Below are 24,650 nucleotides of genomic sequence, written 5' to 3' on the forward strand. Positions count from 1 at the left end.
GTATGAAGAAAACTAGCTTTGAAAAATCTGTATTTTCCCCATAAACTGGAATGATGAAAAGGGTTTCTGAATAATGAGTCAGTCTACACATTTGTCATGCAACACTAAAATGAAATGCAGTCCAGTCGTTGGCTCAAGATTAATATCTGTATTTGTTTAAATATGATAGCTTGTCTTCCTTGTTTCTTTGACATTCACAATTAACTGATGCGATAACATAAGTTAATGGTACACAGTTCACAAATTATAAGCAGGAAGTTAATCAGAACACTGTTCATGAGATTCAGGAGCAGAACAGAAACTCATTGGCGAGGCAATCAATTGTAAGCCACTGCATCTAAAGTGTTATTCTTTTTCAGAAGGCAGCTAAGGCTTCCCTTAAGTCACAGAGAAAAACTGGATCAGCCACCCTCCCCTTTAATTTTAGAAACAAAATGGATGCATGTTCTGTATATTGCTCAAGTGCTTCTTCAGTTGAGCTCCTGCTGCTAACTCTCATGCATAGCCTAAGTTGTCTGCATTTATGACCTGTGTCAGCATAGGCAATATATGTATGCATACACACACACATACAACACAACCCTCAGAAAGGGAATCTCATCATTGCTGTAAGCTGAGACCAGTTTGAATGTGCAGCCTCCATAACACTATACATGCCATCTCTTTCAGGATGTCCCTGTTCCATGACAGCAATGTGCTTTCGCTGCCACATGCTTTCATAGCAGATGACAGCCATCAAGTTATCATAAAAGTGTGGAGAAAAATGAGAGGAAAAATGCAAGGCGGAGGAGAGGAGGGGAAAATCTGAAGAAAGCAACCAGACAGAGTTTAAGTATCTAGTGTCTTTTTTTAAAAATCCCATTAAGACGACATGGTTTACTATAAAATATTTAATATCTGCTCTCCCTTACAAAGAAGGGGATGGTGTATAAACCAGGGTTTAAAAAATGAACTAAATTCTTCTTCTAATTAAGCTTCTCTTATATTCAAGACTGGGTTCCACATCAAAGAAACCTGTGCTATATTTTCTTTATTAATAGATAAACCACAACACCAGAGTTTGAATTTCTTACAGCTCAACCAAGTTACTTAAGCCTAACAGTCTGATAGTTCAGCAGTTTGGCTTATATAGTATTTCTATAAAAACACTTCTGTAATTTCAGATTATTTACTCTATCACCTTGTTGTGTGAATCTTCTCCCCTTTCCCCACCTGCTGCCCACAAAAACAACTCAACATGACTGATAACAGTGGCATAAAACAGCAGCAGTTCCTCATATCCAAACCATGTAATCAATTGCTGAAAAGAGAAAAATAAATGAGATGTTGACACAGGTGTTTCACTACAGTACACACACACACACACAGAGAGAAATACTATGAATTTAATAAATTACTAGCAAATGTGTTGCAGAAAAAAAGGAATACAGAGCATCTATAATTCCATTGTTAATAATTTTTTTGCCTGTTATAAAATATTATATACAGCTTCCCCCATTAACAAATTCAATATTACCTCTTTCCTAAAGGACATTAACATGCAAAAACTATCTGAATTACACAGGGAATTCTTATCTCAGAAAATAACCTTTGAAGAAATACAAGAAGTTATCTATAATATAAACAAAACAAAACAAAACAAAACAGGAAAGTTCCTGGAGTGGATGGTCTTGGTAGTCTATTTACAAAATGAATTAATGGTCTGGACACCAGAGTTTGATTCCCTGCTTGGCCATGCAGACCCACAGGATGACCACAGGTGTGTCACATATTCTGAGCCCCAGAAAAAACCCACTATATGTTCACCTTTGGGTTGCCATAAATCAGAAGCCTTTCCCCTCTCCTCTTTGGAATCAACAATGGTGAAAAACCATTCACAGATGGTATCTTACCCATATACATTTAAGACACATTAATCATAATTTGAAGGACAAATTATTGCTGGCAATAATACTAAATAATAATAATAATAATAATAATAATAATAATAATAATAATAATGTTGGCTAGGGTGAAGAGATATTGGTACACCTATTCTTCTTGGGTGAAATACAGACATATTTTCTGAAATCAGTAAAATCAGGCAAGGCAGTTCCACTGTCACCAGCAATTACTATTTTATCTCTCTCAAAGATCATAAACAGCTGTAAAACAAAAGTCTTATTATATTCCTGGCAGCAAGATTTAAAATTGTATCAGTAGGGAAAGATCTCGCTGATCTCATTATATCAGTGGCATACACATACCTGGAATATTGCACTTAGAATCATAGAGTTGGAAGAGACCACTAGGGCCATCCAGTCCAACCCCATTCTGCCATGCAGGAAATCTAAATCAAAGCATCACGGACAGATGGCCATCCAGCCTCTGTGTGAAGACCTCTAAGGAAGGAGACTCCATTATACTTCGGGGGAGTGTGTTTCACTGTCGAACAGCCCTTACTGTCAGGAAGTTCCTCCAAATGTTGAGGTGGAATTTTTTTTCCTGCAGTTTGCATCCATTGCTCTGGTTCCTAGTCTCTGGAGCAACAGAAAACAAGCATGCTTACCCCTCAGTATGACATCCCTTCAAGTATTTAAACAGGGCTATCATATCACCCCTTAACCTTCTCTTCTCCAGGCTAAACATCCCCAGCTCCCTATGTCTTTCCTCATAGGGCATGGTTTCCAGACCCTTCACCATTTTAGTCGCCCTCCTATGGAAAAACTAACAGTTACTTTTTATGGTAGTTGGTTTCCATATTTTTTTTTTACTTTGCCAACAATAATTCTGATGTTGTTTGTCTTCCTAAGCAAATATAAAGACTTCCCAGCAAATGTTATCTTCTTTTATGGCATGTCCCATTCATTCCAGCTGTGCTTGCATAGGACACATTTGTGATAGTCATGCCAATCCTGCAGTTTTGCATGCTACTGTTCAGATACTACATACATATGGTACTACATTTTGAAACTAATCTTCTTCCAAAGGTGTAAATAGGGAAGCACTTTTATCCTCACAACAAACCTGTGGGGTTATGTTTAGGTATGGAGAAGGATGCCTTGAAATCACCAAAGAGTTTAATGGGCATCTCTAGATTCCAATCTACTGGTAGGTCTTCCTGCTCTTTGCTGAATATTATAATTACCACTACACTAAATAAACAACCCTGGCTCTTTAGCCCTAGCACATTTGATACTAAGATGAAATTATACAAAAGCAGCTGTTTTAAAAAAGAAAATCCATAATGTCCACCAAGTTCTTGCCTAGCTGAACCCAATAGTCCTAGATGCCAATAGTAAAGGAATGCAGGATGACTATAAGACGTAGATTATCATTCTATCAGAAGAAACTAATTTTGAAATTTCTAAAGCATATTTCCTATCATCATGCTATTTAAAAAGACTGGATAAACATATAAATCTCCTCACAGTGAGAGAAAGAATAATTTTAATGGTTTGCAGCATATGACAAATGTGCATATATCAGACAAATGTTCACACATACATCAGATTATATTGGAAGGTATCATTTCATGTATTTTTTACTGTCCATAAGAGCACATGTGAACATTGTGAGTTGCATGGAGTCATGAATAACCAAAATCCAACTGTGTTTAATAGCTCTAGCCTAAGTATTACTAAGTCTTGATCTAACCTGTTCCCCACAGTCTTCTACAAAGTAATCAACTAAACCCACATGCAAAGGAAGTTTACTGAATTACTATTATGTATCAGGATAACATGCAACAGTTGTAAGTTTTTGCCTGACTCTTCTCAAGAGACTGAAGGATAGACTACCAGAAAGGAGCCTCAAATCTGATGGTTAATTCTTTGATTTTGAGGAACACATTCTTGTAACTGGAAATGATCTTACTCCATATCAGCCACTTGCCACCACCACCACCCCCAACGTATCACTGGATGGTAGAAGTATTAATACACATTTATAAGGTCCAAGAACATAACCATAACAATAGAGGCAATTAATCATGCTGTTTCTAAAAACTGCATGCAGCACTCAAAGTTCTTGACAATAGTGAGACCCCAAGATATTCTCCAGGTAGAACATCAGCAGAAACTTGGACCATGAATTTGCTGATGGTTGGCCATCAGCCTAGGGCTCCTTCACTATCATTCACCAGAAGTTCCCAGTAACTGAAAGGGAAAGTAAGAATTTCCCATTTAGAAGATTTAATTATTTTTCTTTGCATCATCTTTGCTTGTTACTTAATAAATTCCTTGGCTTCTAAACTCATCCATGTGCTTATTGCTTCATAATATTAAAAAGAACCGTTTGTAACCCGCCTTAGTCTTTTGGCAAGACATCATGTCCATAAAGAAGAATGCAGAACCTTCTATTTAACTCTTTAGAAATGTGACCATTCAAGTCAAAAAGCTGAAGAAATTGGTAATGTCCATACGCTAATTCCATATTATTCCATTTAACTCCATTTTATACCTAAAGTCCAAAGAATGGAATGGAAAAGCACACATGATCCATCTAGCAGGCAAAATTGTATTAGATGTCTGGGACCAGCAGGACATTCCAGGTAGTCCCTGGCCTTCCTATTGCATCCATGCATACAGAAACAGAACTCTTGTAATCCAGAAAGAGTCCTATCCTACTAACTTCACACTTTTCAAGTTACTTGAAACTGTGTCAGGAATTTAAATCTAAGAGGCTCCCCACATGGGGACAAATCATTTAAGAACAAAATGAGCACAATGTGCCTGCAGTAAAGATATTTTAATCCTTGTATTGGATTGTACAGTGGTCACCATGAACTGTGCCACAAGAACCTGTTTAATGAATAACATCACAAGGGGGCAGCATAAGAATATTTATCCTCCCTCCCCCACATTTCCATACCTTAACTTTTAAATTTCAGTCAGTGCATTTAATTCACGATTTCCTCAGATTTGTAGTGTTCTTTGGTTGATAGATCTACTGGAAGTATTTGTGTTCTCTTCCCATCATCCCGCGCATGCCCCAAATTATTGAAAAGTATTCAGACTTAATTGTAATATGGTTGCTTACCACTGTAAAGCAAAATGTTTTGTCCATCTAGTGTTTTTTATGTGTATAATTTTGTGAAATGGCAGCCACTTACAATCAAACCTCTGATGAGAGCCACTTACAATCAATCCTGGAACTAAATGAGAAAGAGAGAGCATGCCAAGTGGAGGAAGGAGGCAAGAAAGAAAAGAAATGGATGGCAACCTCCCTTACAAATCTACTTTTCTCACTCGGCTTCACTCTAGAATCAGTCTGAAGGACTCTACGTTAGTAATGAACAAGAAGTTTATTCTGGTGCATGTCAGTGCAAAGAAAGGGTGCAAAACCACCTCTGAGAATTCCTCATCTAAGAAAACCATATGAAATTTATGAGGTCATTGTTACGTTGCCAGGTGACTTGAAGGTACACAACACCATGAAATTCACTAATTAATTTTCTAGAAGTGTCTGATCATAGTAAAAATAACAACAACAATAACAACAACAACAATAACATCTATCTCTTATCCACTTCTCCCCATGGATCAAGACAGGGAACAACAACAAACAATACACAATATCAATTAAAACACAATAGTTTAAAAAGACAAATAAGATATACACATTTAAAAAATCCACATTTAAAATTCCTTTATAATTCATAATTTAAAAATCATCTGGATAAGCCTGCCAGAAGTAGAACCCAAATAGCAAGCAGTGGATGTTTCAAGCATCCTCTTAATACTCCTTTGCTCTTGAATTTATCCTACTCCAATCACTAGTTCCTCACAATGATGTTACTTAATTTGACTGAGGCAGAGCCACATATATACTTATGTTTACTTAACATTCATATGTACCTCCAAATCATAGAGGTGTTCTCCACATAAGGTGTTTTGCCCTTCGTGAAGGTCTGAATCTTCCATAAAAACCATAGTATTTTCCTAGAATGATCCCAAAGAAGTACCCTAAATACATCTCCTGCCTCTCTCCTCCAGAGAACGTTAAGAGCAATCTTTTATTAACGAAACACAGATAGACATATTTCTATCCTAACCTTCTATTGCCTATTACCCAGGACTGTTTACAGCCTTTTATAACCCCAATGTCATAATACAAAATAAAAATCAAAGGCTGAATCCACAGATGAAACATAACCTTTGCGGCAGCTAAAAAGGCCAATGCTATTTTAGGCTGCATCAATAGAAGTATAGTGTCTAGATCAAGAGAAGTAATAGTGCCACTGTATTCTGCTCTGGTCAGGCCTCACCTAGAATATTGTGTCCAGTTCTGGGCGCCACAATTCAGAAAGGACATTGAGAAACTGGGGTGTGTCCAAAGGAGGGCGACAAAAATGGTGAAGGGTCTGGAAACCATGCCCTATGAGGAACGACTTAGGGAGCTGGGGATGTTTAGCCTGGAGAAAAGAAGGTTAAGAGGTGATATGATCGCCCTGTTTAAATATTTGAAGGGATGTCATATTGAAGAGGGAGCAAGCTTGTTTTCTGCTGCTCCAGAGAACAGGACCTGGAACAATGGATGCAAGCTGCAGGAAAAGAGATTCCACCTGAACATTAGGAGGAACTTCCTGACAGTAAGGGCTGTTCGACAGTGGAATGCACTTCCTCGGAGGGTGATAGAGTCTCCTTCCTTGGAGGTCTTTAAACAGAGGCTGGATGGCCATCTGTCAGGGATGCTTTGATTTGGATTTCCTGCATGGCAGGGGGTTGGACTGGATGGCCCTAGTGGTCTCTTCCAACTCTACGATTCTATGATTCTATGATTCTTTACATAAAATGGCAGAGAAAAGCTTACTGGAATGGGGGGGGGGGAGTGTTTATCAGTCAGCGAAAGATAGCCAGAATAGGTGACCGTTTCATAGGGCAATGCTCCTGAGATGGATCTCTCTCTTGTTGCCAACAACTTGTCTCCAACCCAGATGGGATTCCAAGCAGGGCCACTCCTGCTGCTCTTTTGAAGTGAGAAGAATGTTAAGGGAGGAGGAGGCTCAAGCTCCTAAGGGCTTTAACTAGTAAATCGGAATTATATTGCTTTTTGTGCCATTTTTCACGTGGGTTATTCTACATGAAAATCTCATCACATTGAAAAACTAATTGTGAAAATATGACTTCTGCTGATGATGGCTCACTGAATCATTGGTAATTACGTAAGTACTGACTTACCATTCAATACTTCATTCAATGAATCGACTTTAGCTGAGATTACCAACAGGTTTCAGGACTAACTTGCCACATAAGGATTCCATTGTAATATGAAAGAAACTGAACCACTTTGGCCATAGACTGAAAGCTTATCTTTACAAACTTTCTAAGTGGTCAACTTCTAAAATAAAGTGTTTGCTCTCTCTCTTGAAAAAACTCCCAACTTTTCTATGTAAGACATATCAATGACAAGTACAGTGGACCCTTGTTATATGCTGGGGTTTGGTTCCAAGATCCCCCATGGATAACAAAATCCGTGGATGCTCAAGTCCCATTAAATATAATGGTATAGCAAAATGGTGTCCCTTATCAAAATTGGAAAATTAAGGTTTGATATTTGAAATTTATACTTTTTAAAACATTTTCCAACCATGGATGCTTGAATCCGTGTATAAAAAAATCTATGTATAAGAAGGGCCAACTATACTCAGTTATGAATAATTTCCAAGGATGAATCCTTGTACTGGGAAAAAAAGTTCCAAGAGCTAACTCCTGAACAGGCTTGATTCAAATTGTCCCTCCAATTTTTACAAAGGCCAATTATCACAATCTCTTTGAGATACTTATTCCTATTCTTCTGGCTTTCCAACTCCCTCCTCCCCTCCGTGGAAACTAGATAGAACAAAACAGTTGCATGGATCAAGAGATGCCACTGAGATTTGCCAAGTATTCCTGGTCACAAACCCTGGAAAGCAAATGTGGTTACAACAGCAATATTCCTATCTTAATATAGCCAAGTATAAAGAAAATTGAGAGATCCGGGTATTTGTGATTTCCAGCCCAGGAAGAGGGGTTCCTGGGGAACTGCTTACAAATACTAGCAGAGCTACAATATCATCATGGCCTTTTGATTTACAGCAACCTTCTTGAAGAGAATTCCCTACATTGACTCAATCCAGTTCTCACCTTTCTTTTCACTCTACTAAAGTGTGTATGTACAGACAGCGAAGGTCCTTTGACTTTCCTATTTCTACATGTATTTCACTGTGTTTGTTATACTAATATTTGAGTTATTTCAAATAGATCTTTCTTGAGTTTGGGTAACTCAATCTATAGAGCCATCGGACACAGAAGGAGAAGAAGAATTCAAAACAAAAAGCCAAGAGTGATGTTAAGAAGACTGGACTGTAAACTCAGAATGCCTAGCCTTCTAATGAAGAAATCTGCTGTTAAGTCCAGGCTTTCCTCATTGCTGTTGCACACAATGTGAACCATGCAAAAATAACAGAAGTTGGGGAGGGGGTTGAGGAGAAATAAAAGAAACCTCCCAGGTTGTAATTGATGTTCCCAAGCATTCTCTAATTCAACAGCGCTCTGTGCAATTAGGAACACAAGAAATTGCTTCAAAGAACCATGAGATGACCTTGTACTCAAAGGTGTCAGTCAAGCTCTAAAAACAGCCTGCATTACGCCCCCACTGTGTTTTGTTTTGCTTTTCATTTTGTTTCATGTTCAAGATGCTTTGCATGAGGGAGTCTAAAATGTTACTCCCTTTCAAAGTATGACTCTCAAGTGAGATTTTGGGTTCTGTTCCTCAAAGGATCTATAAGCTTGAAGGTGAACAAAAGCCAAAATCTTCCACAAAACAACACTTCAAACAATACTGTGACCACATCTCAACCAAATACTTTACCCATCATTCATTAGTATACTGTTCAAACACAGGCTACATTCCTTTTCCTTGTCACTGTCCTTATTCCACACCAGTGGCATCACTAGGATTGTTGTCACCCGGTAGCTCCCCATTGACCTCCTCCCATACCACGCTACAAAGAAACCTTAGTAATGTATTTTGTACTAATGTTACTCATAAATCCTAATTCCCATATATCACTGAATGTCATGGCAATAGCTGTGACATAAACAACTAGCAAAATTAAAATTATCCCTTTAAATTACAATATCATACACGCAGCCTAAATGTGCATTGTTTCATTGTGGTTAAAGTGAAAATTGGTAATATATTCTGAAAAGAATATTGTTTAAAAATTATATTTAAAATTAACAAAATTTTAAAAAACCTGAAGCCCCTCCTTTCTTCTCCTACTGAGCCTCACCACACTCACACCATCTCTAGCATTTTAAAGTTGAACACCACAACTGGCTTCTGCTCAAAGGCAGATGTCTGTGAAACAGTGGTGTCACCCCCTTGGGGTGTCACCTGGTGTGATTCATACTCCCTGAACCCCACTTGTGACATCCCTGTTCCATACCAGGGGCTCCTCTCCCTTTACAGTCACTTATGGTCTCATCCTTAATTTTAAAACAGGTCTCTTTGAAGCATGAAAGTGACTTCTGTAAATTCCATGTTCAAATGGCTCTCCATTCTCGCGGGGGATCCATTCCGCCCCCCCATGGAGGCTCACATTTATTCAAGCCCCATTGCAATTAGCGGAGTTCGCCCCTCCACACATATTCAAGAACACGTATCTCAGAACCGTGCATTAGGAGGGGCAACTGTACTGTGTTTAGGACTATGTGGAATGTAATGTTGGCTAGCTGGATTTATAATAACCTGTAAATATTAAACACAGAGGGAGAAAAAAAAAACAGAACTACAGAGATTGTAGAGAGTAAAGTGGTGGGTGAGGAGATAAGTTAGCTAGAAGACCTAGGAAAACAATTGTTGCCAGACAGAATCTTCTAGTTAACCTCTCTGCGCCACCACTACCACTTTCCTCTATATCTGTTCTGTTTCTCTGTGTGTTTAATATTAACAGGTGATTATAGAGCCACTCTATAAGACACTCACATTCTGAATAGGCCTAAACATAGTATCTGGAATTTACAGAAGTCTCTTCCATGTTTCACACAGACCTGTTTTAAAATGAAGATAGGACTATGCAAACTCTGACAAGAACATGTGTAAACGAATGCAGTGAGAAAGACAGAGAGAGGGCACCTGCATTCAGAGAGAGTGTTCTAGCAAAAACAAGCAAACAGAACTATTACCAGGTAAATACTGTTAGTGAACTTTGCACTTAAGAGATGATGAACAATGAACACCAGAAGTTTTTATGGTGATTTTTGCACTTACTCACATGAGTGCAGGTTCCTGAGGCTTTACAGCTGCAACCTTCTTTGTCAAGCTGGACAGACATGCTCAGGTTCAAAAAGCTGAGACATAATGGAAGCCAAAGTAGATGGGAACCATCAAACTATTATGAATTCCCAAGGCACCACTGAACGCAGGTAGATAAGCAAGTCCTGCCTTTCTCAGTTTCAACAGCCATGTCAGCCATGTATGATACAGATTATAAAAGAGAAAGAAATCAGATCCTGAACAGGATGCCAAAGCAGATCCAGTTAGAATTGACAACAGGAGTGTCCTTGAAAAAGAGATCTAGTTTAGAAAATTCAGACTGAAAGTGTTTTCACAGAACAATTACAAAATTAAATTAAATTAAATTGTGTGCGTGTGTGTGTGTGTGTGTGTGGTCCATAATCTGAACTTCATAAACTGTGAAAGAGGTAGCATATATATTTTACCTGATTAATTACCCAGCTTGATGGTGTAATTTAGAGTAAAATAAAATTCCTTCCACTTAAAAAAGGATCTTTTCTTTTCTGTTTAAAAGAAAATACACGAGTCTAAAAATGTTTTCCCTTGGTTGCAGTTCCTGTTGTACCATCTTGGTGAAGCCATTGTACTTGCATCTAAATAATGACAGCTGAAAAGCAGCAACATTCAGCTACTGAATACAAAATACAAAAGTAAAGGCTTCTTGGCCACTGGAGACCATATTACATTAGAATATGCCTAGGAAGTTTTACCAAAACACCTATTCAAAATGTAAAATAAAACATGCAGTTTGCAGGTTGTACATTTTTTAAAATGAGGATTCACATTATTGTATTTGCTTTTTATTCCAAAGAAGCACAGAATATCTAAAACTGAGTGTCCTCTTTCCATGATTTTCTGAACAGTGGCACAATAGAGAGCTTATTCATCTACACAATAGTTTCATCATAAATTCATGATCAACCCTGTTCATCTATCCAGGCATCTTCTCTGAAGTGGCCATCCTTATGCTTCTGAGAGGTTTATAAGCCGGCATGGTGGAAACATGCCACTCTTCATTGTCTGTCTTGGCCTTCTGGCATTATAAAGTACAGCAGAGTAGGGAGGCCCCCATGATTTGTTTATCATTTACATCCAGACTCTGTCTTTCCATTTTGATAGAATACATAATAGCAACAAATGAATAAAACCAGGTAAAAATCACACATGAACTAGAATAACAAACATGTAAAAGTTTGGAGAGACAAAAAGTACTTTGCCAGATGCCAGAGAGACCAAGTTGGAACTAGGCAAGGTTTTTGGGGAAAATATTCTGAAACTAGGGTACTCCTAAACTGTCGTGCTGGAAAGGCCCTTTCTCCCCAGCAACTACTCTTAGGTGGCAAGGGAATTCTAGAAGAGCTATTAATGATAATCTCTGAAGTATAGAAGTAGTTTGAGTGTTGGATTATGACTTTGGAGACCAGGGTTCAATTCCCTGCTTAGCCATGGAACCCATTGGGTAACCTTGGGCAAGTCACATGCTCTTAGCCTCTGGGAAAGGCAATTGCAAACCTCCTCTGAACAAATCTTGCCAAGAAAACCCATGATAGGTTGACCTTAGGATTGCCATAAATTGGAAATAACCTGAAGGCACACAACAAGAACAACAACGAATAAAAGGCAGGTGGTATTGTCTCCACTTGTGCTCTGGCCTATGGGTCTTCTTTACTAAACCACAATGAACTTTAAAGGTCATGAAAGAAACCAGCATTTTGAATTGGGTCCGGAACTAGTGTAGTTGGCAGTGCATGAACATATTATGATTTAATTTCCAGTGCCAGTTAGTTTAGCGGATGAGTTTAGACTAACCATAATTTCTGAGAAGTTTTCAGAGGCAGGCCCATGTATAATGTATTACCATGGTCCCATTGTGGATAAAAAAAGGTGACAATAAACCTCTCATCCTAGAAGTAGTCTGATCCTTTTAGAAACAACCCATAGGCTTGTGGGCATCACTATTTCTTGAGGCAGTGAATTCTATAAGTGAATTATTCACTCTGTGTGAATTCACTCTCCAGAATAACTACCAATCAATTTCATGCGATGAAATTTCTAGCATCTGAAGAATATGAAAAATGCCTATCCACTCACATGAAGAATGTCATGAAAACGGTACAGAAATCTGCTTCACTCTGCAGATCCCTCCAGTCTTACAATAATTTCTAGTCTAGAAAGGGTGATCCATGTGCAGGTTTCTATAAAATTACCTACATAAGAAACATTTGTTTAGGGAAGAGGAAGAGAAATTGCTTCTGCATCTAGTTTTCAGCCTAATCCAAAAATCCACTTTCACAGAACTGCTATTGCTTTCTTTCAACTCAACAGATGGAGGGGAAAGCCCAAGTGCTCACTTCTTCACTTCAACCTATCATCCAGTAGAGATGAAAAGTGATTTTGGAACTAGCAATGTCAATGTATTTGTATATTTCAATTTTAGTGTCAACATCTGTAGTGGGCCAAAGAGGGCATTATACTAAAACATAAACAAGTTAGTAATTGTCCACAAATGAACCAGAAAATAATAGATACTTTCAGACAGTGATTGCAGAATTTGTAATGTCTTTCCTACATCTCCAAATGTTTGCTCATTCACTTTAACCTAAGCTCTGTTTTCTTCCTCTAACTGTATCCCATTAATAGTCAAAAGTAGCTAAAATCCAATTTTGGAGCCTAATCATTACATACTGGAAACAATGCTTTACTGAAGCTGGAAGTAGCTCCTCTTTCTTAAAGGAAAACAGATATTTTTCAAAGTAGAAATACTGATGCTGAAGCATGGAGAGGGTTCATATTCAGTCAAGTGTCTTATGACACAAGAATCAGAACCTACTGGTGACTAACCTCTCTTTGTCTTTAAACATTCCTTAGACAAGTAATCAGAATATCAGGATCTGACATTTTCTTTGCCTGCCTGTCTACGCTTTCACAGTCCGACAATGCTTAGGTGGCTTTCTAACTTTTTTGAATGTATTTACAAAATATTATCAAGTCTACTCCCACTTTTTAATCAATTTTAACCCCCCCCAAAATATGCCATGCATGTACATATGTCTGTGCATGTGCATACACACACACACACTACTAATGACAATATCACTTGTATCATCTTAAGTTTAATTTGCACTACAGAAATAAAGTAGTTTGACATGGCTTTCATGGCTATGGCTCAATGCTATGGAATTCTACAATTTGTAATTTGTTGTGGCAATAGAGCTCTCTGACAGAGAAGGTTAAATATCTCATTAAACTACAAATTCCAGAATTCCATAGCACTGAGCCAAGGCAGTTAAAGCAGTGTCAAACTGCCTTATTTCTGCAGTGAAGATCAGACCTTAGAGAACTTCAGCCGCATATACTGAAGAAACCACAATCAACTCCTAGGTACTGCCTGGTTAAAGTATACTATCAGGGACGTAGCCAGGATTTTGGGAAGGGGGGGGCAGACTAAGTGCCACCATTATAATAGGGCTTGGGTGCAGCAGTGCAGCAGCACACACCATTCATTTTATCTAACGGAAGGGGGGTACGGACCCCAAGAACCCCCCCCCTTGGCTACGTCCCTGATACTATCTATGAATCTAGCCAGAACTGGAGCAGTGCTGAAGCTAGAAATCTTCTTTTGCTAAAGATGTACCACAGCCTGATTCTATATGTCTTCTAGAAACATCACTGTATGTTTGTTTTATTCTTAATGGCTTTACTGGGGATGGGGCAGAATAATTAACATAGGTCCAAAACACACTGCAGAAATAATCCAGTTTGAGATCGTTTTAACTGCCCTGAATCAATGCTAGGGAATTCTGGAAACTGAAGTTTTGTGAGATATTTAGCCTTCTCTGCTAGAGAGCTCTGGTGTCACAATAAACTACAATTCTCAGGATTCCCTAGCACTGAGTCAGGGCAGGCAGGGGCTGTTCAGACCGGCCATTTGGGCCGGTTTGGGGGTGGAGCCAGGGCCTAATGTCTCCATAACACACGCCCCAGCTCTGCCCCAGGGTGGCGTGATGCTGCATTGCACAGCACATGGCATCATGGCACTCTTTTGGCGCTGCATGCAGATAATGCAGTGCCGAAGGAGCACCACCAAGCCACAGTAACACGGGTATTGTGCCCTTTGAAGGGCACAAAAAGGTGCTGCTTTTTGTGGCTCCTTTTTGCACCCTGCAAAGGCCAGATCGGGGCTGTGGCATCCGATCTGGCTGAAACAGGGGGAGCTGATACCACCCCTTTGGAGCTGTCTGTACAGCCCTTCAGAGTGATCTCAAACTGGATTATTTCTGCTGTGTGTTTTGGACCCTAGTTACCTGCCCTAAAGCTTAGAAATGAGATTAATTTTTTAAAAATGGAGAAGCTTGAGCTAATTGCTTTGGGCAAATGGCAAGACTCTGCTATCTGTCTCTGACCTATGTACATACTCTCTTTCTTCTTCTTAAAAAAATTCCCACTACACTTTAGTCTGGAGCATCTAATTGACTTTTCCTTCGATTATAAGAATATCTAAAGGGACTGTCTCCCTACACAGTTTTTTTTTAATGAATGTCACATCTAGTTCTATAAAAAGACTTTAAAAATAATTTATACAGCCAAGTAAAATATCATTCCTACATAGACCATCTTTTAGTTTTACTGGTAGAAGAGATGACAACTCTTACATCATCTGTCCTTCATTCTCCCCAGAAAGATGCTATAGCAGCAGTCTGTGCTTATTTCAACTGCACTATTCTTCACTGCAAACAATGCAAGCATATATACTGTATATGTTTTTAAGGATTTTCATATTATGCAGTAAAGAGTTTGCTGAGATGAGTGGGTAGCCAATAGAGGCAAGTGAAGAGGAAAGCAGTGTGGACACAAAAAGGAAGGAGGACTATTTATCACTGACAATATAGAGCAACACCATATGAAGCATCTGTCAAAGGACTATGCAATTTGAAATTGCAGAAGACTGATCCAAAGTTTGAGTTTTTCAGCCATAAATAAGGTTACTTGCACATATAAAACTAGTTAGGTTCTAGCCCAAGGGGAGACTCTACATTTGGTTCTCAACCTCTAGTCCACCAGATGTTTTTGACTTCATCTCATCACTGGCCTTGCTGGCAAGGCTTCTGGGTGCTGAAGTACAAAACAGTGGGAGGATCAAAGGTTGAGAACCTCTGCAACATATAGGAGGTCATGCAAAGGAGATAATCAAAGAAGTGCAAGGAAACTGTTATTCAGTGTCATCTAAAAACAACAAACAAAAATGATTGTGTTAGAGAGGTAAACTCAATTGTATGACATACTATTTCAGTTACTCCCTTCTGCCTCCCTTGTCCTAGCATTGTTATCTGTTCTTATCCATATAATCTACGACATTTATATGTTACAAATGACTCTTCTCCATTTATAAACATATATAGGCCTTAATTGTTGTACTCACAGCAAACCCTTCGCTGTACTGTTCATTAACACACAGCTCCTGAAACAGTCACATAGATAGATAGGCAATTAGCCGTTTGTGTCAGAGAGACACAGGTTAGGGGCCTCCAGAAAGCGTTGGTGCAATGAGAGAGAGCAGAGATCTGTCATCTAAGTAGCAACCATCACATCAAGCATTGAAATCAAACTAACAGCTATTGCAGAATAAATCCCAGTGGTTTCTGGCAAAAAGATTTAGAGCCAGAACTGCATGTTGGCTACTCTGACTTGCCTGGAGGAGAGAACAAAGAAGAGTGCCAACATGTCTAGTACCAGCTGCTTTCCCCTCCTGTCACACAGCATAGGCCAAATTCAGAAACACAATCTCTCAATAAGAGAAGTTTCTTTCACAAGCAGAAATCTTCTACGACTGACAAAGCAACAAGCTTCCTATGCCAAACTGAGAAGCCAGCCAGGGAAATCTTTGATATAAGATAGTGGGTCGTGTTTTGGAATCCTGAAATAGTACTATACTTCAAATTAAGTGGCTTTCTTCAATTCAGTTTCTAATCCCTTTTGTTTTCCTTACAAGACTACAATTTCCTTGCAACAAATAGTTAGTTACACTGTAAAACATCCAATAGGCATTATTCAGGAAAAGATAAGTTGTTTTTGAAAAATTCCAAGAAATCAATATTAGAAAAGTTAGACTTTGAATTTATTTTACTATAAAGTGCAAATGAAAGATGTGCCAGCCATAGTTGTACTGGTTTGAAAGTTGGACTACAACTCTGGAGACCAGGGTTTGATTCCCAGCTTGGCCATGGAAAAGCGCTGGGTGACCCTGGCCAAGTCACATGCTTCCAGCCTCAGGGGAAGGCAATAGCAAACCTCTGAACAAATCTTGCCAAGAAAATCACATGATAGGTTGGCCTCTGGGTTGCCATAAGTTAGAAATGACTTAAAGGCACAACAACAGGCTTAGAACAGGCAGCAGTTGAGTTTGCTTAACTTTATATCAGGATAGCTACCTTCTGTCAGCTGATCTCAGAGATGTGGTGGCATCAGCTGACAGAAAAGGGATGCAAAAGGGGAAGAGCAAAGGAAGAGCAGAATTATGCCAGATGCAAACCTCCCGCAGCTCAGGGATACAATCACTTCATGGGTACAATGTTAGGCCAGGATGAGAGTGGTCTCAAGTCATTTTTACTCTGTCCAGGCTGGGAGAAGTTTGGATTCAGTACAACTTAGCTGGCCTACTGTTGGTTAGCCCTTAGTTGGGATTGCACTTATGGTCTCCCTAAAATTTTACTCAACCCACTGTGTCATTTTTTTCTTGGTTTGAAAAATATTAATAGATGTATATATATTTATCGTTGGCTTGGAAATTTTTCATTCTTGGGATTTCCTTTGGTAACAACTCTCCTATTCTGAATGTAGAAAACACCAGAGAAAACAGGATTACTATAGGATATGACTCTCATTAAGAGTGGAAATTTTGTCTGTATGTCAGTAGTACTTTAGTGCTGGTTGCTAATACCTGACATTATGAGTAATGACACACAGACATTTAAACAGGTTTCTGAACCCAGGCAATAAGAAAATTCTTGGGCAGAGGAGCACTCAGCTAATGAAAGGTTTTATAATAATTATGAAAGATCTGAAGAGCTCAGCCTAAACAAATATGCAGGAACTTTTTGGTATTCATCAAAATGTCCCTAAATGCTTTATGTGATAGTAATGCTGGGCTTTAGCTATACAATAGTGTCTTACACTTTAAAATTAAATGTTAAATTCTTCAATGCAAATATCTGGGGTAGGCTGAACTATTTCACAACAATCCACAGAAACATACATTGGCAGAGTGTTGTTCTTGGGGGAGGGATATTTATCTCCACTGTAATATGGATGGAGAAAATATAAAATCCACACTGCTACATTCATATTAGTACATATCATCCACTTTGGTTTGATTAACTTCACCTATTACCACCAGTATATTTAAATCAACATCAGCCGTGGGCACATGCTGTTAAACTGAGTTTGAAAAAATATTTATGTTCAGATTATTTTCAGTATTTTTTTTTCTGTTTCAAGCAATCATTCCTAATTTTAACCAGGTAAATCTGGGCAGCTAATAATTAACCATTCACACATATAGCTGTATAACATGATATATTCCTCATAAACTGTGATGGAATAAGTATGTATACTTGTATAACATCAGTTTATAAATCCATGTTCTGGCTATTTTGCACTTGAGAAGAATGCTTCTAAGCAATCGAGTGTTTAAAATAAGTCTAACTGATATTAATTCACTTGATGAGCTGCTGTAACATATTCTGTCATTTTTGTACTAGTGCAAGACACATTTCCATTTTGAAGGGTAAAAGACAAATCAAGACATGGGACAAAATACTATAATGATACAAAATTCCTAGTGCCAAGCCTCTATTCCACCTCAACTTGCCTTAATTCTCAAACTTCACCATCATATATACATCCCTGTAATGTTTTCCACACACATGCAATTGCTTCAGTGCCATTCATAATACTCAGTGTTACATGGGTCTTCCAAGACGTAGCAATGCTCTGTGTAATATGTTACACCTTTAGGTGTTTTGAATATGCCCGCTTGTCAGATGTCATTAATCTCTCCTAGTGATAATATCTGAACTTGTCTGGTGATCTGATACAATTGCAATATGATCCTATTTTCTTCCTAAGCTTACACAGTTTATTAAATTCCACAGCTTTACAAAGTTGTTCTTGTTTCATTTTAGAACAGGATGGTATTGGCTATAAACGAAAAGATATATAAATTTGCTCTGCTCTTACAATTTTGTTTAGTTATATGTAGAAATAGGATGTTATCTAACATAACAAGTACTACAAGCATAGAAATATATTTGATAATACAACTGGAAAGACATTTAAACACAGAAGGGTAAATACTATTACTGGATGAATAATTTCAAGCATGATTTGTCAAAATTATCTTTAAAATGACAACTTAGAGCCTCAACAGATCAGCATCAAAGGCTGGCATCGAGGTGGAGTTGGGGTGTGGTGTCCGCATGACGCATGCCTCAACTCCACCTCCACACTGCCGTGACGCTGCACACCCCACCACGTCGCCATCAGCATCACAGCGCTCCTCTGATGCTGTGTCCAGATGACGCAGAGTCAAAGGAGCACTGAAAAGTCGTGGTGCTGGCGGCTGTGGCGCTCTTTTTGCATGACCGGGACAGCGACATGTAGTTTCCATGGCCCCAATCTGGCACTGAAAAGGGCAGCTGCAGGTTGCCCCTTGGGGGCAGTCTGATCAACCCATTAAAATACAATTTTGAAGTCAGGGCAAACTATTAAAACTGACAAAACTTTGCTTTGATTTTAACTTAAGACAACTCCCAGTATTTAATAGTAGGTTATTTTGAGTCAGAAATGGACTTATGTTTCTCTGACACTGATAAAACCAGCCCCTTGACCAAATGGTTTGAATGCATGAACCTAACAACACTCCATTCAAAAGCAAAATCCCTATTGCTATTAATGGGAAATTGTTGATTCCAGCCTTCATTTCTTATGGTCCTAACAGAAGTGAGAATCGTGAACAGAGATCTCCAAAGTACAGAGAGGTATATCTAGTTTAATATGACACTTGGGGAGATTTCACAGGTTTAATTCACTTCCATGGTCTTCCCCCTGCCCCCATGAATAAATATATTCCTCCTTACTAAAGTGCACTGTATACAAATCATAACAGAACTGAATCAGCATAAAGATAAAGAGCGGGAAACTTAGTGAGTTCAGTTTCATTCTATTTTAAAATGAAGACTAATTCTATCACCTTTTTAAGGAATAATCACTAGAGGCCTAAGAAATTATGTTCTAATTCAAAAACATAATGGAAGCAAGGTGACTTGGCTTCATCTTGCCTAGCACAACAATCTGCCATGTAGAGGTCAAAAAACAGAGTATGGTGAGAATTACAAAAAACACCTCTTGGAACACAACCAGCAGAGCGTCCCTAAAGAGCAGCAATCATCAATGCACACTGCCATTAATAAACTGCTCGCTGATGGCACCAGTGACAATGAAAATATGCACTTACTGGCCATGTTTACACACTGTCCCCCTTGCACCCCATGCTTCAATGCTCCCCTTTCCTTTGGGTCATGTACTGGAAATTTCAAAGCAAGTGATAAGTAAACCCTGCTCAACATGGTAAAGCATGTACTAAGGCTCCTTTCCCCCTCTATTTTTGTGACCAAAAATAGCTCTAACTAAATTAGCCAATGAATGAAAAAACCCCAATAATATCCAAAACCTACTGTTTTATTTTGATTTCATGAAGGATGTGTGTTTGCAATGGAGGAAAAAAGAATCTCTTTCAATGTCCTGGGCTTTGACACTGATTTAAATAAATTGTTACATGTGTAATTAAGTAAGGATGTGAAAGTATTAGAATGGCCACAAAAATAGATGGTGTGTGTCCATGCATGTACTACACGAAATGCACATGTGGTAATTCACATGCTATTGTATTTCACATGGACTGTAGAAAGAACTACTTGTCAAATTAAGCTACATCATTTCTCTTCTCCCAAAAGAACAAACATACATCTATCATGGGCATTCTTTTCCCGAAATCAAAACAGGCAAGACAAAATAAAACTCATGAACCAACTACACCCACCCTCAGTTCTCCCATTCCATAAATACAATTCCAAGTGTTCAAAGTGTTATGTAACTCTGCCATTTTATATTTCAAGGGGCGACAACTTGAAAGGTTCTTTGATGGTTGACAGATTTGGTTTGTTTAATTTATTATTAATGAAGTCTTAAATGCTTTGCACCCTATTTGCCAAAAGGAACTGAATCAAGCACACCATACGTGTATGAAATATTTCTGCTGGGGGAAGAAAAAGAGAGAACAGCTACCGATTGGTGCACAGTAGATTTATGTTTCATAACATTCATTATGCCTCAACAACTATGGGCTACGTGCACAGCATGGTTATTACAAAACCTCTTGATGAGATCATGCATCCACTGAACTCTGTTGTAGCTTTACCACTGACTTCAACAGGATAGAGGTTTCACTCTAAAATAAAATCTCGAAGGAGTAGAAGAGCAAGCGTCTGCTCACTAACAATACAATTTGTCATTTCTTACATTGTTACAGTACAGCAATTAGAGTCAAAACCTCAAACTGCTGCAAGAGCGATTCTGTGTTCCAGATAAATAAACATTTTGACAAAAGTCCTACAACTGGATTAGGAGGACACCTGGATAGTGTCAGAAAATGTAGGACAGGTATATACAACTTGCATAACATTTTGAAAGATGTCTGACTGACAACCTAGCACTATTTTTTCCAATTAAATTCACATACTTGATTTTCTATCTTATTCATTCCCTATGAGAATATATGGATTATACATATCAGCAGAAATGTGCAGAGGCTGTATTAGCAGGCGAATCTGAATACAAACAAATATATATTTCCCAATTTTAGATGTACATTATATGCAGTGTAATCTTCAGCATGTTTATTCAGAAGTCCTTCTAAATTAAATGAGACTAATTATTTCATAAGTTTAAGACTGCATCTGAAGACTAGTAAAATTAAGGGTTGATTTTTACATTTCTAGGTGCAGTCTGGTTTTAGGATTGTTTCCACAGCATACACACACACACACACACACAAACACACACACATATTTGGCTGTACCTGGGTTGACATGGCAATAACCCCAGGCAAAATCGGAAAACAGTTACCCATATGACAGAAACACCACTATGCAAACTCCATCTTTCCTATATTCCATGTCCTGTAAGTCACTCACATAACCCCAGATCAGTAAAGCAACACTAAACAGCTGATCCATTAATCCGGACTTCCAGTTATGAAAACATTTTGAATGATCTCCCCAAGGCTATTTGGAGACATAAATTTATTCTGTACAGTACTTGTTTGTTGAAGTGAAGGGGAAATTGTCTCTGTTCAGTTAAGATCTTCAAGACTGTTTTTAAAATGAACCAAAAACAAAAAACAAAAAAAACCTACCACAAAACCACCCTCATATTAGTTACTTTATATGAATACATTTCTTGTCACCAGAGTCTTACAATATAATAATGCTACCAATTTTAAATGGGAGCTGAACAAGCTGAGCATGTTATTAAACTACCACCTGGCGAAATTAGAACAAGCTGATTTGGTTTTGCTAAAACCTTGTATTGGGCTGAATAAAGACAGATACTATTGACTTCAAGATCAAGCCTTCCATCAAAACCCGCATTCAAGTTCAAACCATCCAGAATTCATTCTTACTACAGCCATCCTAACATGTGACTATTTGATAGGGGGAAATCTGGACAATAATCCAAAAATTGATTAGATATAGACTTCAATTCTATGCTTTCTTACCAGGGAGTAAAACTGTATTTAACTCAGTGAGACTTTATTTTCTGTAACATTTATGTTGAATTCTATTTCTCTGTTTAAAATTCTAAAACATAGCCGTTTACTAAACAACAATAGGTATTAAATGCAAATCTTTTGTGATCTGGATTCACTACAATCTTGAACTGTGATTTGGATTCAAGTTAAGAAAGACAGGTGCATATTGATTTCACGAACACAAGGCTCAAGTCCTCTATTCAAGTCTATAGTCTCATTCAAACCATCCAAATTTTACCACAGCTGTCCTAACAAGCACTAGGAGGACTATTTGGGTAAGGAAGGAAAACTTTGAACAATAGTCCTAATTTAATATGATCTAGGCTACAATTCTATGCCTGGAAGAAAAGCTCAATTAATTCAGTGGTACTTGCTTTATAGTAGGCATATATAGGATTATAGCATTACATTTTAAAAAAAAGTTAATTGTATACTATCAATTTTTAGATCTTATGTTAGCAATTTCAAAGAAAAGATCATATATATAAATGGAAGAATGGAAGCTTAGGTTTCATTTAGTATCTGGATTACAGATCTGTACTAAACAAACCAAAGCTCATTATAAAATCAATATCAACTTAACCAGCGTGGCCCAGGAGAAATGACAAAAAGGTGATTCCCAGAAATTCAAACAATTTTGCTGCTGGAAGAGTGTGATTTTAATTACAGATAATATTAATTAGAACTGTCATAGGATATTCTGTCCTCACACTTACCACAACTTAGCATGATTTCTCTTAGATTATTAAATTTATACGCACTAAGAGAAGGGGGAAAGATAAGTTATTTCTTACAATTTAATATTTTACATTAAAAAAATACTAGATAAAGTTTAGCCACAGATACAAAGCTAGTTTAAACAGTTCATTATCTACATACGTATTACTTTGGTTTCTGGAAATATGCTTTCATTTCACTGAAAAGTCTCCTTTCCCCCACCTTCTTCCTTTCTGCATTGGTTCTTTACTTGGAAAGGTTTTCTCTGCTTAGAACTAAAGTTGAAAGCGCTTCCCCTGGCATGCTAATAACTTGGCACATCCACCAGTATTGCTGAAAATTTCATGGGGTACGCTGCTTCCCTCCCCACAAGGAAGAAAGTACAAAGATGAGTTGAAAGACAGAGAGTGTGTGTAAGAGAGCAGGGAATAAATTAAGCAGGGGCAAGGAAAAGACATGTCTTTGAGGTTTTTAAAGCTTCCGCATACCACCAGAATACGGATGCAAGTGCACTTCAGATAACACAGCAGTAAAAATAACAAAATTAAAGTCTAACTCAAAAGGTGTTCCAAATATTTCATATCTGAATGCATAGTATCTATATTCATATACAGCTCTGAATAATTTTATAGGAATTGTGAAGATACTAGCCATGCAACAATAGGATTTGTTCAGTTAGATTATCATTTCATATAGTAACAATACAAATTTCCATGCAGGCAACAAAAGACATTGACTGTCCCTGAGAAATAAAGCTGTTAGTCCTTCAGAGATGTTTTTGGAAGAGCACACTTTTAACTCTACTTTGCTTATAACATGTTGCAAAAGATTATATACTATGTTGCTTGGCACTTATCTGCTGCCATTGGTCTCAAGAATAAAATAGGTCTGCATTTAACATCTCTAGATCCTACAAATTTACCTGCATTATATTTCAATCCATCTGAATAATGGGGAAATCTGTCAATGATACAGGTCAAAGGTTCTTTTCATATCAGACCTCCAAAAGGCCAGTGATTCAAACAGAGGGACATTTTTAGATAAGCGCATGATCCACGCCTCATAAATAGTGACAATTGTTTTTAATATCTATGGAGCAGTGACAGATTCTAGATACGGGTGTTATTTTTTGTTCCGAGGTGCTGCGTTGGCAACTGCCTCTTTCAGCGTTTCTAATTAGAGGCACGTTTACAGCAAACTACAAGAATAGCCAAGATTAATAACTAGCAATAAAAAGCTGTTACAGTCTATTGGGGGAATATTAATGGAGGGACTCCAAGTAAGGCGTTGTTTAAAGGGGAGAAAACCCTACCTCAGCTATAAATAAAAGCAGCGTTCCCTTGCGTGGGGGAATAATAAATAACTGTTTAAGTATCTGAGGGAAAATAATGAACTGGTGGGGTGGTCAAGCCAGTCTCTTACCTGATAAGCAGCGGTGGCATCAGAACTGGTGTCCGAACCCAGGCTAGTTAACTTCTCCTTTAGTTTGTGGTGAGAACCGTGGCGGAGGCAGTAGATGACCCCAGAGGCCACAAGGACCCCAAAAATGCAGGCGATGGAGAGGAGTGTTAATATGATGAACTTGGTGGTGTCTTCCTCTTCCTGGGCACGATGGGGCAAAAGCTGCAGCTTCTTTTTCTATTTCCAAAAAATACAGAGAGGGAGGCAAGGGTTTAGATCTCTTTTACAGTTATTTGCACTTCTTAACCTAAAGAGCAGCAGAAACTTAAACACCACCACTTGGGTTTTTCTCCTCCCCGGCAATACTAGGAGGAAATACAACCACACCACAGTATTTAAAACT

The 24,650-nt window shown here is 38.2% G+C and overlaps 1 protein-coding gene across 1 annotated transcript in view; it reads right to left on the reverse strand.

Annotated features, from left to right (window-relative positions):
* Nucleotides 1–24,650, reverse strand: part of PTPRN2 (protein tyrosine phosphatase receptor type N2) — a 532,969-nt gene that overhangs the window by 89,172 nt on the left and 419,147 nt on the right. The window contains exon 11 of the mRNA XM_042474222.1: nt 24,269–24,484. Within this exon, the coding sequence (XP_042330156.1) occupies nt 24,269–24,484 (216 nt within the window). The remainder of the gene's footprint in view (nt 1–24,268; nt 24,485–24,650) is intronic.

The sequence above is a fragment of the Sceloporus undulatus genome, chromosome 6 (genome assembly GCF_019175285.1).
Source record: "Sceloporus undulatus isolate JIND9_A2432 ecotype Alabama chromosome 6, SceUnd_v1.1, whole genome shotgun sequence".
NCBI classification, from domain to species: Eukaryota; Metazoa; Chordata; class Lepidosauria; order Squamata; family Phrynosomatidae; genus Sceloporus; species Sceloporus undulatus.